General features: G+C 39.6%; 1 protein-coding gene across 2 annotated transcripts; it reads left to right on the top strand.

Moving 5' to 3' along the window:
* The first annotated feature begins 233 nt into the window (after positions 1–233).
* LOC148036492 (putative folate-biopterin transporter 3) lies at positions 234–8,638 on the top strand. 2 transcript variants are annotated; one of them, XM_087678484.1, is made up of 6 exons: positions 234–1,320; positions 4,346–4,605; positions 6,423–6,527; positions 7,017–7,187; positions 7,636–7,788; positions 8,134–8,638. In XM_087678484.1, the coding sequence occupies exons 1-6, from the start codon at positions 678–680 to the stop codon at positions 8,239–8,241; spliced, it is 1,440 nt and encodes a 479-aa protein (XP_087534610.1). In that variant the 5' UTR covers positions 234–677; the 3' UTR covers positions 8,242–8,638. The 2 variants fall into 2 exon arrangements, with proteins under 2 accessions (XP_087534610.1, XP_087534609.1); XM_087678483.1 differs by having other exon boundaries at positions 236–1,320; positions 7,636–8,638.
* Positions 8,639–14,655: the final 6,017 nt, after the last annotated feature.

Raw genomic sequence — 14,655 nt, 5'->3', positions numbered from 1 at the left:
AGAAAAAGAGGACCTTGCTGTAATATTTCAGCAGGAAAGCTCATGTGCATGCACGTCGTTCAAGAGGGGGTGCAATTTTTTAAATGCAGAAAAGAAATTAAGAAATTGAAAGCTGGCCATTTTTTATGTGGGGGGGGGGGGGGGATGCGATATTAAAATTATAAAAATTCAAAATTGGCTTCCTCGTTTGTCTCCTTTTGTTTTTCTCGTTCGTGTATTGCTGTAATAACAATGGGCCGAGAGCCGATGCGCCGATGATGACGATGACTATCATCTCTTTGGCAATGGTTACCCACCGACAGCCAATCGCACCCCAGCCAGCATCACCAACGTCCTCTAGCTCACCTGGCTGTTTATCCCCCATTATAATGTGGACTTTGGCAGGGCAGATACTGAGCTCTTAATCAGATTCATTAACGAGGCTAATCATGAGATAATGGGCACTTAATCAGAGCCATTAACAGATTCAGATCATTAGCCCAAACACAAGCCGGGGATGTAGAGTATCAGAAGGCATCTAGAAGCTCATCTGCCCATTGTCTCCCGTGGAATGGGCTCTAGAGCACAGTCAATAGCAGAGACTAATGACATGCCATTACAAATAGCATCATTAGAAAGCATTTGAAAGTTGATCTGACTGTAGTATACCACAGCAGAACTACTGGGCAGTGCATACAATGGGCAGTCAATCACATCCAAAGACAGAGGCAAATCATATGGTAAGATATGCAGCAGCGGCGGCAGCAGCATCAGAAAGCACGAATGGTAACTCTGGCATGGGGAAGATGAAGTATGTGCAAGGGGAGGAAGGGGAAGGGGGGTCAGAAGACCACATCACAAGGAAGCTTCCACAAGAGGGGGAAGGAGGAGGAGGAGCTGGAGGAGAAGAAGAGGCACTGGTCTATGTCAGAAGGAAGCTGTTACAGGGAGAAGGAGGGGAAGAAGAAGAGGAGGAGGAGGAGGAGGAGGAATTAATCCAGAAGAAAGGCATGCAGCAGGGATGGGAGCATGGGCTGATGGTAATGTTGACGATGGTGATGAGGCCTGTGAGATGGGCTGGGATGCTGTCAAGGGAGGTGAATGGGAGCTTTGTGTTTGGGGTGATGGTGACCTATGGGGTGAGCCAAGGGTTTGGGGGTGCCCTGTACAGGATTGCAGGCAACTACTACTGGAAGGATGAGCAGGGGGTGCAGCCCTCTGTGTCGCAGGTCTACCATGCCATCATTGCCAGTGTCTGGGACTGGAAGCCTGTCTGGGGCGTCCTCACTGACATCCTCCCCATTGCTGGGTACTACAGGAGACCTTACTTCATCCTCTCAGGTATGCCCTGCCCACTTCCTTCTCTCTCTCTCACCCACCATCACCATCTCATTCTTCTTAGAGCAAATTCCTCCTGTGGGTTCTCAATGACAAGCAGTTTTTTATTCCCTGGTTTTGTGTGTGCGGATCCTATAGGTAGAAACTGTGTATTTTGTCTTCCACTGGGCTCTCAACTGAAGGGATTGTTGTGTCCCTGCATATCTCGATCTTGTGAATTGGGAAAACCGGTTTGCGTAAGGAATTGTTTGCGAAGAGAAATGTAATATCCATCGCTGGATGTTCAGTTCGGGAGTGTTTGCGATGGATTGTATAATGGGTGAGGTGATTTTCGGGAAGGGGGGGGGGGGGGGGGGGTTTAGGGCAGGTTCTTCGTGGAAAGATGATCCCAGGGTGTGTGAGAAGGTCACAGAGGGAGATGGGAGGGGGAGGGGGAGAGGGAGAGTGGGTGATTAGTCGGTGAGACACAGTGTCGAACCCCAGACTCCAGAGAGAGACACACACGTGCGAGAGACACACACACGCACGTGCGTGTCTCTCTCTCTGGTGCGTGTGTGTGTCTCTCTCTCTCTCGCTACTCGCCTCTCTTTCCTGTCTCTCGCATTCTTACATGGTGGCCTTTTTCAGCGACAAATTTGAATTTTATGGGGCCCACATATTTGACAAATTTTTTTATGACGTCATTTTCTTCATCACACACCCGTTTGACCTTTCGTTCATGCTCCATCATCCATGGAAATAGTAATCCCCAAGAGTCCAAGACGTGTGAGTTTTCTACTTCTCATGGTGTCCGGCCACCTCAAGGGCTCATAACTCCCAAATGATTCTCCTAGTTGTTCCATGCCCAAGCGAATCTCACATCATGTTGATAATGGGTGTCATTCAATGGAACATGTGTGCACACCTACCACAAACTCCTAAGAGCTATGTCCCGCGAGGTATAATGGTGGTACGAGGAAGACACCAAAGGTGTAAGCTTTCATTCAATGATGCAAGGTGTTCAAGGTAGCTAGAGTGTTTGCATCTGTTAAGCACAATAAATGGTAGCTATGAAGATTCTTCACGTTGCCAAATTTTCATTGCTTTCTTCATGTTTGCTGATAGTCGATCCTTCCTCTCAATTGCTAGAGTTGCCAAAGTTTTCTTAAAATTTCCCTTTTGCATTGATTCTAGCAATGCCTATGGGGTTTCCTAAAACCCCACTCGCCCTAGTTTGTCTCTATGTGACCCCTCCCCCCAAAAAGGTTTTCCTTGGGGCAAACCATTAAAAAGAGCACCCACATTTGAGGGGGTAACTCTTGTGATCAGCTTGAGTTAACAATGACATGGCACATGGCTATTGAGGGCTCATGCCACTAATCCTTTCACCACCTCAATTGGATGGGGTCCATAGTTGTTTGAACTTACTCATGGACTACTTAGATATAAATGGCCTAGGTGAGTGGACTTACCCAGGGGCACACTCACCAAGACAATCACTTCAAATTAATAAACTTGTGATCAAACAAATTTTGAAAGATAGAGTGGCCATCCAACATGTTCTAGTTTGAGAAAGGTTTTTATCCTTGAAAGTATGATGGCATAGATCCAAGTAAAACTTAAAAGAGGCATGCTTGTGATGAGATGCAATGATTTGGCACTATTTAACTAACATAGGTAAATGGATATGCTTTGGGTAATGTGCCATTGATTCAAGTAAAGATGATATGGCTATGGTCAAACCTGATTATGTGGTGCCTTTAAGGAAAGAGCCAAGGAGGTAGTAGTAGTGGAACACTAAACCATGGCTAAGGGCATAGTTGCTTTGCTCTTGCTTTGATGGAGAGGTCAACAATATGTAAGGACATCATTGTGATCATAATGTTGATGTATTGGAACATCTTCTCAACTCCATTTTCTCATTAGTGATTCATATTACTTGCCATATGAAAACAACATTTTGAGAATGCCCCCATGGTCCATCAATGAGTGAGAAATGGATGTTTGTGAAGGTGACATGACATGTAGTCACCTAGGACATTTTTATTTGTGAGTGTAACACAAGTTCGTTGTACTACAATTGGGCTTTCTTCTCAAAAAAGAATCTTTTGAGGATGCAATAATTTGGGTAAAGAATTTACCTAATGTAAGATGATGAGTTTCAAGTTAGGACCTACATAGAAGGTATGTTAAACCCTTAGAAAAGTGTACAAAGTACTTTTTTTTTTTTTGGGGGGGGGGGGGGTAAACAAACACAAATGAGTGTAGACTGTATTGTTCTTACTCAAAACCTTGAAAACATGACTTTGATGGTGCTATTTAACATTTCCCAAAGCTAGAGTTAAATGTTTCAACTTCATCATTTGGCTTTCCTCACGAATTGAACCTTAATGAGGGTGTGTTTACCTTGATTTTTGGCGTTTGTGTGAATGATTTACTCATTATGTTCAAATGCATGTGTTCACCACAAAATGTAGTATGATGAGATGAGCTTGCATAGTATATGTTTCCAAATTTATAATGTAACATTCAAATTGACAAGTACTAAGGGATAGATATTTGCATGGCTTTAGGAAGTGATATAGATAAATACTAAATAATGCTCAATTGCAAGGCTATCAATTTGCATGGCTTCGACTACTACGCAATTGTTGACTATACATTAAAGGATTTAGATCGCAATAAGACACAAGTTGCAATTGATGTGAATTGGTAAAGAGAATATTTGTCATATCACCAAAATGCAAAGCCTAGAGAAGCCTTTCAACAAATAGATTGTCATCTTGATTAGTTTTTAAACGCGCATGAAAAGATATCCAAAAATTAAATATTGGGGGAATCATGTTGTGTGTTGTAAGAAGGTAAGTAATCCAAGCATTGAGCCTGAAGAGGAACTCAAATAGGATGCAAAAATCTTCTTAAAGTGGCTAACATTTTCATTAAGTTCTTTGAAGTTTTTGTGAACCATTTATAATTTCTTGAATTCAAAGCACTCTTATTATTATGTTCTCAAGAGATCAATTACCTACAATATTGCAATTGAATGCAGGGCTTTTATCCTTTGTCTCTCTCATGGTTTTGATGGTTCAAGCCAAGGTGCATGATGCAGTTGCGGTTATATTATTTCTCTTCTACATGCTAGGGATTACGATAGCGGATGTGACAATAGATGCTGAAATTGCAAAGCAAAGTCGTGAAAAGCCAAATCTTGGAGCAGATATTCAATCATTATGCTCCATAAGTGCATCAGTGGGGTCATTCATAGGCTTTTCCACAAGTGGTTTCATTGTCCACATGATGGGAGCAAAGGTAAGACATATTGTTCCCTGTACATAATAATCCATTGTTGCACCACATATCAACTCAAGCATTAAATTACAAATCACATATACGTGTCTTCTCTAATTCTCTCCTCCTCAATCTTCCATGCACCCATTGAACCATACATGATGAAACATATGGAATCGGGATTGAACTTTCGATATACAAGGTAATTCTAATGTCATTTTGATAACTATTAGTAGTGACGTAATACAAATTTTTGTCTCATGCTTCTTAAGACATATTACTTGAAAGACATCCAGATTGAATGTTGTTGGTTTCCCATACAATGCTAGTACACCAAAACATAGGCAACTTTTATACTTACTGTTGAAAGCCATAGGCCTAGAGGTGTTTTAATGAGTCCCTTTTTCAGGAATCCCCATGGGTAGTTAGTATATTATGTGAAATGTCTGGTGTAATGCAACCTTAGGTTTGTACTTGTTCCCTTGCTTTGTAATTCGTAGGGAATGTGCAATGTGTAGGCATAGTATTGCGAAATGACCTTTTATAGTTACTATGCTTAGTTCTTATTCAAGCACCATTGTTAGCCTTTAAGATTGAACAAAGATGAGAGAGTGGGTCAATTTAGGTGGGATCCAACTACTAGAGGTGATTGGGAGTTGCTTGGCATTTTCTAAGGCCACATAGACCTTGGCAAGAAGTATGGGTGATTGGGAGGTGCTTGGCATTTTCTAAGGCCACATAGACCTTGTGCTTGCAAGTAAGCTTGCAATCACTCCACCAAAATTTTAAAGGGAGGAGGCCTACCCAAAATATCCTTGCTAAGGAGTAGGTCAAAAGGCAATTAGTAATCAATTTGCAAGTAGTTTGAGATATGGCTTGGGCCGAATAACTGATACTCATGCCTTGCCATGCATACGTCCATCATTTATATCTATGATACCTTTTGATGGATTCGGAAAACTCGAGCTTTTAGTGGTTTGAGTGAAATGCCTTCTAATCTACAAATAGTAGGAATATCAAATCCAATGTTCATGTCATATCAAGGTTTAGTGTTAAGTGGATTGTTAAATTCGGAAAAAAAAAACATCGAACTCTCGAAGAGAAGGTTTTGTTCATTTTTAGGATACGTGGTCATTCTAATTATAGTAGAACTATGGAACCTACAAAACCTAAGAAAATACTTGCAAACGGGCAAAAATGAAAGTTTTTGTATTGGCTGCAAGAGTCGTGTTTCGTGAACACTTATCAAATCTTAGAATAGTAGGAAAACAACATTAAAACATTTAAGTTGAATGTTATGAGCTTGTGGCCCATGTAAGACTCTCCACTTCAATAGGTTTTGGGTAATTTAAGCAATTGAGCCCTTTATTGTCACTAAAGTTTGTAGAGAAGAATTTTTGGTAACGGATATAAAAACCTTCAACTTACAATTTTGGAGCGATTTATTGAATGAAATTGCACATATGTCTCAATTTTATAACTAAAAAAAGTTGCAAATTTCAAGGTTTTAAACCTTCTTTGTTTAAATTTAGAAGTATTTTTCTTTGAAATCTTTGCAATTTATTATTTTACATTAAACCTGGGTATTCAGGGAACATTGAAGTTTTTACAAAAATGGTTTTTGGTAGCAAATTTGAAGACCTTTTAACTTAAAATTTCGGAGGGATTTTCGAGTCTATTTCATACAGTATTTTTATTTGAGAAAGAAATTCTTTTTTCAGACCTTAATTCTTTGTAAGGTCGAAGCTTTTGGAGATAAAAAAATAAAGTATTCAGCCGAGTTTGCTGCTGTGCTTCTGCTGAGAGTGAATATTGACATGCCAATCTCTTTGGAATAGAATGCGTTAGGGGTTTTGCTGGTGAGTGGAGCACTGTTTCTGTTGCTTGGGTTCATCTTGCATGAGGCCAGGCGATCCTCGAGCCAAGTATTTCTATACAGTCAGGTATGCTCGCTCGCAGACAAGAACCCACTTTGCTTCATTTCATGATCTTTCATAACCCTTTCATATAGTGTTAAGTATGAGACCCTGTGTATCTATGGTTTTGACCCACCTGCGGCATCATGTATGTATACCAGCAAGTGTTGTCAAAACACATCACAATCTGTTGTATATATATGGGTAATAATATGCACATGGCATGTCTTGTGTATTTATGGTTTTTGTTCCCCAGGTATGGTCTTTGGCCCACCCCAGGCATCATAAGTGTATTGTAGCTAATGCCTTTGAGAACAATTATACAATCTTTTTTCAATCTATGGCTAAGTGATGTGCACATGGTATGTGCCGTAGTAGTGTCTTGTGTATTTCCATCTCCATGCCAATGCGCACCAATGGCTGGAATTTGGGTAATCTTTCTGCACATATTGCATGTATGGGCGGAAGAGAGACATATTCAGGGGCAAGTAGGCTTACATTTCTGTGTTTTAACAGGTGGGCAAGAAGTTTGAGAGAAGCTGCAAATACATATGGAAGACAATAAGCTGCCCTCAAGTTTGGAGGCCTACTTTGTACATGTTCATATCTTGGGCCACATCTCCATCAATTGCAGAAGGGAAATTCTACTGGTATACAGATCAAAAACGCGGCCTTGGGTTCAGCCAGGTCAAGCTTTCACCCTCATCTGTATTGCATGTCACATCATCATTTCGAGTCAGCCTTAATATAATAATCAGTAGAACAAGGTCAAATAGAAACTGACCAGTAAAAAGGTCAACATGTGGTTGCCTGGGATGTATCAAGTCCATGCTTAATATAGCCAAATATTAGTCCCTTCTGGTTTAGGCAAATTCGGTACACAACGAAGTTGTATGTCGAGATAGGATGAATCATCAGAGGAGGTCTGTTTAACAGTAGCTCCGGCCCGAAAGATCGAGCGTTTCTCATCACAACGGTTTTTTGTAGCAGTAGTCTTTACTGGGTCTCCAGGCAATTATGTTAGTTTGGTAGAAACCATTAAAGGATTTCAAATGATTCTTTCTGGAGAATCAGATACCTCTCTAAAGTTGGATAGGTATGCACTAATACCTGTTTTTGTTTGCTTGTTTGACAGGAATTTGTGGGAATGTCTTTTGCCATAGGTTCTGTGGGGTCATTCTTGGGCACAGTGGCCTACCAAAATTTTTTGAAGAAATGCTCCTTCCGCAAAATATTGTTCTGGGCTCAGCTACTTGTCTTCTTTGGTGGCACAATTGATTTGTTTCTGGTACTACGATGGAACCGTAAACTGCACCTATCAGACTCTCTGTTCTTTCTCATAGATGAGATCTTGATTCAATCAGTGAGCAGGCTCAAATGGATACCGCAACTAGTCCTTTGTGCTAAGCTATGTCCTGCAGGCATTGAGGGGACCTTCTTTGCCCTCCTGATGTCTGTAGACAATTTGGGGCTCCTTACTGCATCTTGGAGTGGAGCACTCCTACAGCATAGCCTAGGAATCACCAGGGATAATTTTGATAATCTATGGTTGGCAGCAGTTATCAGAAACATATTAAGACTGTTGCCATTAGCGGTGTTGTTTCTTGTGCCTGATACAGATCCTTCATCACAGGTGGTTCCAGATGAGCTGATCATACTGGAGGAGAATCAGGTAGAAGCTGGTGAAGAAGAGGATCAGATAGAGCTTGTTGAGAAAGGTCAAGAAAAATCAAGTGGGTGACAGTTCATGAAATGGCAAAATGGGTTTTGCCACCTCCAAATATCAAGGCAGCCTCTTGATAAAGTGGTCATTGAATGCAGCATTGTGTGTATTTGTCAGCCTTGTAACCCATCATGCCTTTCTCCTCCCAAAACCCTTAGTGTACACTGAGGTAGAAGTCAGGAGCAACATGTAACAAACAGATACAATACAAGTTCCTGTTCTCTCAAACCATGCAATTCAGAAAGGGAAGAACCAGATGTGTACGTACAGGGTTACTGCAACTTGACCACATCCCACCATAGGTGAGGAAAAAAGAGAGCAACCTCCATTTTATAACCCAACATTCATGTGATCCCATTTCCATGTTAGTCCACTATTTTTATTCTGGATGTGCATTTGATGACATTAACCTTCAGAGCTATGGCATGTTTTCTGGATATGCATTTGATTACATTAGCCTTTAGCTATGGCTTGATCGCCGAAGAAAAACAAAAATATCAACCTGCAATGGTAAATATGATACAAGACCATGTAAGTTGGCCAAATGGTCTGAATGAACTAAAAATTTGTCCATGAAAGACATCATCATTATGACAAACCATCTGGTGCCTCTTTCCTTCAAATGTGCTCTTGTTCACATGACATTCATGTGTGAAGTGTTCTTTCTTGCTATCTATTGGTAGTAGCATGACATATTTATGCTTCTTAGACTCTGGAGATCTATTTGGCAGGACCATTTGCAAGTTACAACTCATAATTTCTTGAGTATATGGTGTTGTCATCTTTCTTCTTTCAGATATGGAGTGGCTACCCTACTGGTAAGCCATTGAGTTATCAAATTTTAGAGCTGCTTTTCTTTTTATTCCTATTACTAGATGACCGAATGGATATGGAACTGAACTCAAGACCTCTCTCTCTCTCACACACACACACACACACACACACACACACACACACACACACACACACACACACACACACACACACACACACACACACACACACACACATGTACAGAGGAATAGTTCATACCATGTAAAAAGCTCTATTCTCTAAAAAGTGTGTATTCAATTTCACAAAAACCAAATAGAAGAGAGGATAGGAGGTGGTATAAATAAAAAGAGAACCTTGCAGCACACATTTCTAATTTTCAAGTTTGAATACACAAGGTTTGGCATATTGGAATTGTTCTTGTTGAGTAAAAGCACTCCTTTGCAATGGTTGTGTATATAAGTGCCTCTATCAAAACTAGAGATTTTATAAGGGTCCAAAGCATAGGATTGTGGGATATGCCTTAATGCATCTTGGGATTGTTCCTACCACCTTAAACTCTCTCTCTCTCTCATGTCACTGAAAAAAGGGATATTCATGGTGAGGCTTAGGGATAAAGAGGCTAGTACTAGTATTGTGGAAGGCTAGCTTTTTGTCAAATATATGGATTTGATCCTAGTGATGGTGGTTGCCAAAATTGTAATCTCATTGATGCCATCAAGTACTTAGCTTGCTATTCCATAGTTTTTTGTTTGGCTGACAATTTTTCTTAATGTAGAAGATAGAATAAAAGTATAATAACAATTTTTATTTCTTACTAACAATTGGTGATTTTGAATAGTTGCAACTGTGTGTGTGTGTGTGTGTGTGTGTGTGTAATGGGCAATTATATTTGTAATCACATGAAAAATACAAAGAGGCACGGCATTTGAGGAAAGGAGTTTGCCATATGCCAAGAAATTAAGTCCTTAGGGAGAAGACCAATGTGTGGAAGAAGATCCATTTTCCAATGGAAAAGACCCTTTAGTCTAGCAAGATGACTTTGAACCTTGGAGGTAGAATAAAGGATAAAGGATGAAAGCATTTCAAGTGACCCAATTGTGCTAGTAGTCTCAAAAACTAAGAAAATGAAATTATTGGCCTTGTTGGAGACCCAATTCAACGGATGAAGGGAAGGTCACACTAAATCCCTCCAAATGTCATACAACATGGATCAAGTCATATTCTTTCAATGTTGCTCTTTCTCAATCCTACTCTTCCCATGTAGAATCTCAACATGGAGCAAGGACGGAATTGGTTCCATCACATCATAGATGGAGGTTGAGGCTTTTGTTTCTCAAATAGAGAAGCAATGTAGTTGGTTTGGTGTGAGGCGTTTTGAAAAGATATGATCCACAATGCTTAAGAAAAATGTCTTTTCTTCCATGGACTACTAAATAATCTTTCCACCCTCTCTCTCTCTCTCTCTCTATGAAGATACATACAAGGCGTTAGCAAAAGAGCTTCTTGATGAATCTTCTTCCTTAGGGTAGAGGAGCTAGTGGAAAAATAGTTGCTTGATGAATATTATTCTTTAGGGTAGAAGAGCTAGTACAAAACAATTACTAGATATGTGGCACTTTATGGGTATTAGTGGGAGCTCATAATAGAGCATACTCAGACCATTGAAATGACACGATTGAGTTATTTCCCTTGTAGTTCATGTGATGTGTCTTGAAATAGAGGCCCCTTGGTAGATAGGGGTTCAATCCTACCATTGGGAAATTTTATAAGGTGCCAATTTGTAACTCTTTTAACAACCCTTTTCTTTTACACATTAATGAAAATATGTGGTTTGATCATAGTATATCATGCATGAATCTTCAAATTGTTATATCACCAAGAAGAGAACATCAATGTGCATTGTGATACATAATCTTTTTGGTAGGTCAATGCAATCATTTATTAAGCGACATACCATGAGTTAAGTGCCATTTTATTGGTTCCTCTATCCCACTTCTTTCTGCCTTTTGCTTTACACTTTGCCCATTCCCCTAATGTACTTACTTATTTGAAAATGAATCTTTTTGATATTGCTATCAATTTCCTAAAAGATGGAGGTAACTCATCAGTCATCTATTTTCTATCATTTTGAACTCCTTCATGATCTGGCTAATTTTAATGTCTAATCCCCACCTTTGTCCTTTTGGTTCATTGATTTGCCACAATGTTACTCTAGATGACTCCTTGAGATACATCTTTCTGAGTTTGCTAGTATTACATGTTCAAAAGAGTGGACTAGTAGTGTTAGACAAACATATATTGTAACTTTATTATCCTAAGAGTTAAGTTGGATAGCTAAAAATAAACTTCCCTTTTAGACTCCTTTTTGCCTAAATTTTGCTTAAAAACGACATCATGAGGCTGCAATAGAAGACATGAAGAATAAGATGTATTTTGCCTTACTTCAATTCTTCTTGAAGGATACTCCAGATTGTTGGAGTAGCTTATCATGCTTATTATATTGATTGCTACTCAAAGAAGATGCTAGAGATCATAGGGTACCTTTTGCTAGTTGTGAAAGCTCTTTAACTTTGGTTGGAGTCGAAGTATTGCTTTCATCAAAAGTAATCTAGACCATGTAAGTTCCATGAATGTTAGGGAGAAATTATGCATTATAGCTTGTGAAGTAAGTACTAATGGTAAATTTTTTTGCACTCTTGAGATTGCTTTATATGTATATTGTGAAGCAAATACACAAATACTTTGTGTTGCATTCACATTCGACAACTATTACACAAATACTTTCCATTGCATTCATATTCGGAAACTTTTAATGGAATTAATGGATTATAGGCCAGAATAGTGCACAAAGAAATTTTAAGAAACTCTTCTATTGCTTCTTGTATTTCCCCTCATTCTCCATACAATTTTGTGAGGGCATGCATGACTAAAATGTAAGATATGTATGTACTATTTTCAAATATGATATAATGTCATTTACCTTTTATTGCATACTCAACCACTTTACAAATAAAGTGAATGAATTGATGCAAATTGCATTTTGTAAAAGCCAATATCTCCTTACTTTGGGAGTTCCATTATACCACAACTTGTTGAAAGATTGTATAAATGCAATTACAAAGTCATGCAGACTTCTATATTTGAAGTACATGTTCACATGGACCATGCAATTGCAACATCATGATGGACTTCTAATTAATTATTGCCAAAGTGAAATTTTTGATCTCCTTCTAAGGCTTTCGTCATTATGCATGATCAAGTAGGGAGATAGAGGGAATTAAATTTTTAGTTGACAATATTGAGTGCTACCTCTAACGTGCATTAATAACACAAACTTGATTAGGCTTTAGTTTATTAAATTGCACCTAATTAAAAAGTTGTAGTGAGTTTTCATGGCACCAAAAGGGCACTTTGGGGTTATTGAATTCCACTTGTGTGAACTGCTAGAACCAACGGCTTGCATCAAACACATAATAGTAAGTAAACTGACAAGGGCATTTCCCAATCTCAGATCGTGCTCCACATTGCCGAGTTGCGATAGGAATAAATGTTTCGACCTTCTATCAAAGTTGCCAAATTTTTGTATTCCTCTAACATAGAAATAAAAAAGATTGTGATCTAGGTAGCATTATTCAGCTTGAATAATGATTTCTAAACATATAGTAGGCTATTACTCCAAATTTTTATCAAATAATGCACATGTATACAAATAAAAAGTCTTTCCATAGAAAAATCTTTAGACAAAATAGTAAATACCTGTGATATGACACAAGAAGGAAATTTTAACTGTTATAAACTTTTGCATTTCGATCAAAGTCTTTTCAATCAAAATGTAAGCACTATTTAGCTATTTCTTGAAATAGTGACATGTCTCTAAATAATACACCTAAAATTTGATCTAATGTAAAATCTGACCATTATTCACATAAAAAACACTTTTTGAATAACATAAAATGCAACCTAAATTGTGTATTGGTTGCACATTTTAGCACAATATAAATCTAGTGGCTCCAAATATCATTTTTACGCTCATTTACACCATCTATAATCAAAACCCTCCAAGATATCACATACCTCTTTAAGTATTTGCACAAATGTGTCTCTATATCATTTGAGCTTTTACATTGCTTTTCCTGTATATGCCGACCAAAGAATTTCCCAATGGCTATATTTGCACTCTTTAGGGGTGATGATTGCTACATGGATTCTGTTAACCCTCAGACGAACAAGGTGGAAAATTTGGAAAAGCTAAAGCAGAAGACAAAGGCCACCCTCAGACGAACAAGGTGGAAAATCTGGAAAAGCTAAAGCAAAAGACAAAGGCCACCCTCAGACGAACAAGGTGGAAAATATAGAAAAGCTAAAGCAGAAGACAAAGGCCAAGGCAAAGTGAAACAGAAGACAAAGACGCACAAGGAGAAGAGTCCTAAATAAGGGAGAAAGGCGCACAAGGAAAAGCACAAGTCACTACTTTTGTAAAAGAGCGCAAGCGCATCATGATTTAATTTAAGGAGCACCGGGCTCTCACCCGTGCAATTTGTAAATGTAGATGGGTGGTGGAAAGGAAGCTAGGAAGATAAAAGGACAATGAGAAAAAGGGCCTAGGCCATGGCCGGCCATGTAAAAAAGGGGATAAGGAGATGACCGCCCAAAATGGATTTAGGGTTTTGTATATAAAGTTAAAAAGTGAATGAGAAGCTCATTCTTGTGTGTGGCCAAAAGTGGCTCTCCTCTTCTTCTTGTTCTTGTTCTTGTTCTTGCTTGCTTGAGCTTGTGCTTGAGGGAGGGAGTGTGAGAGTGTGAGGGAGTGAGTGTGTGAGGATGAGGGACCGGGGAGGAGAAGCTCTCCATCTTCTCCTCTCTTCTTCTCTTCTCTTCTCTTCTCTTGTCTTGCTCGCGGCAATGGAGCTTGGAGCGTGGAGCTTGAGGATGGAGCTTGCTTGAAGCTTGCACTTGGATCATGGAGCTACTGGATTGCGCGAGAGGAGGTAACTCGATTGGCATGGAGGTAAGCTCACTACACCCGTAGATATGAATGGCGCGTCGTCTATGTGAGAGGTAGCCATTAGTGCTCGGCTTGGAACGCTTGAACAATAAGCGGTCCGTGGTCTTGGCAGTTGAGCGAAAGCTCCCACATTTTGGTTCCGTTGCCGGGACCAACGGATTCAAGCCTTGAGCGCTTGTGCGCTTCGAATCAAGCATTGGAGTAGGTTTTTCCCCGAACCGGTGCTTGAGGTAGATAGGTAGGAAGCAAGGGAGTTTGAAGAGGTATTCGATCTCCTTAGCAAGTAGGTTTTTGATTTGTTGTTGAATATTAGAGTAGGACCATCCATCTCCATCTCTGGTCTTGATTTTTGTTGCATTAGGTTAAGGTTAGGATAGGAAAAAAGAAGGAAAACAGTAGGGTTTTCTGTTGATGCATAATAGGATAAAATAGGGAAATAGGGGCACAGATTCAGATTTTTGGCTGGAAGAGTATGGGGGACTAACCTCTGAGGTCACAGCAGGCTGGGATGGGGCAATAAGAGGCCCAAGGAACCAGGAAAGGCCACATTTGACATCCTGCCCTCTGAGAAGAGAGTGAGCTTGAGAGCCAGGGAGGGAGAGAGAGAGAGAGAGAGAGAGAGAGAGAGAGAGAGAGAGAGAGAGAGAGAGAGA

Source organism: Lygodium microphyllum, chromosome 5 (assembly GCF_053477565.2).
Source record: "Lygodium microphyllum isolate KBCC chromosome 5, Lygodium_microphyllum_v1.1.10, whole genome shotgun sequence".
NCBI lineage: Eukaryota > Viridiplantae > Streptophyta > Polypodiopsida > Schizaeales > Lygodiaceae > Lygodium > Lygodium microphyllum.
The sequence above is the reverse complement of the archived record's forward strand: the minus strand, read 5'-3'. Positions and strand labels throughout refer to the sequence as shown.

Excerpts from the sequence above, each read along its gene's own strand:
- LOC148036492 (XM_087678483.1), top strand. The coding sequence starts at position 678 with ATGGGCAGTCAATCACATCCAAAGACAGAGGCAAATCATATGGTAAGA. Across the intron at positions 4,606-6,422 it reads TCCACATGATGGGAGCAAAG|AATGCGTTAGGGGTTTTGCT; the intron begins GTAAGACATATT and ends TCTTTGGAATAG. Across the intron at positions 6,528-7,016 it reads AAGTATTTCTATACAGTCAG|GTGGGCAAGAAGTTTGAGAG; the intron begins GTATGCTCGCTC and ends GTGTTTTAACAG.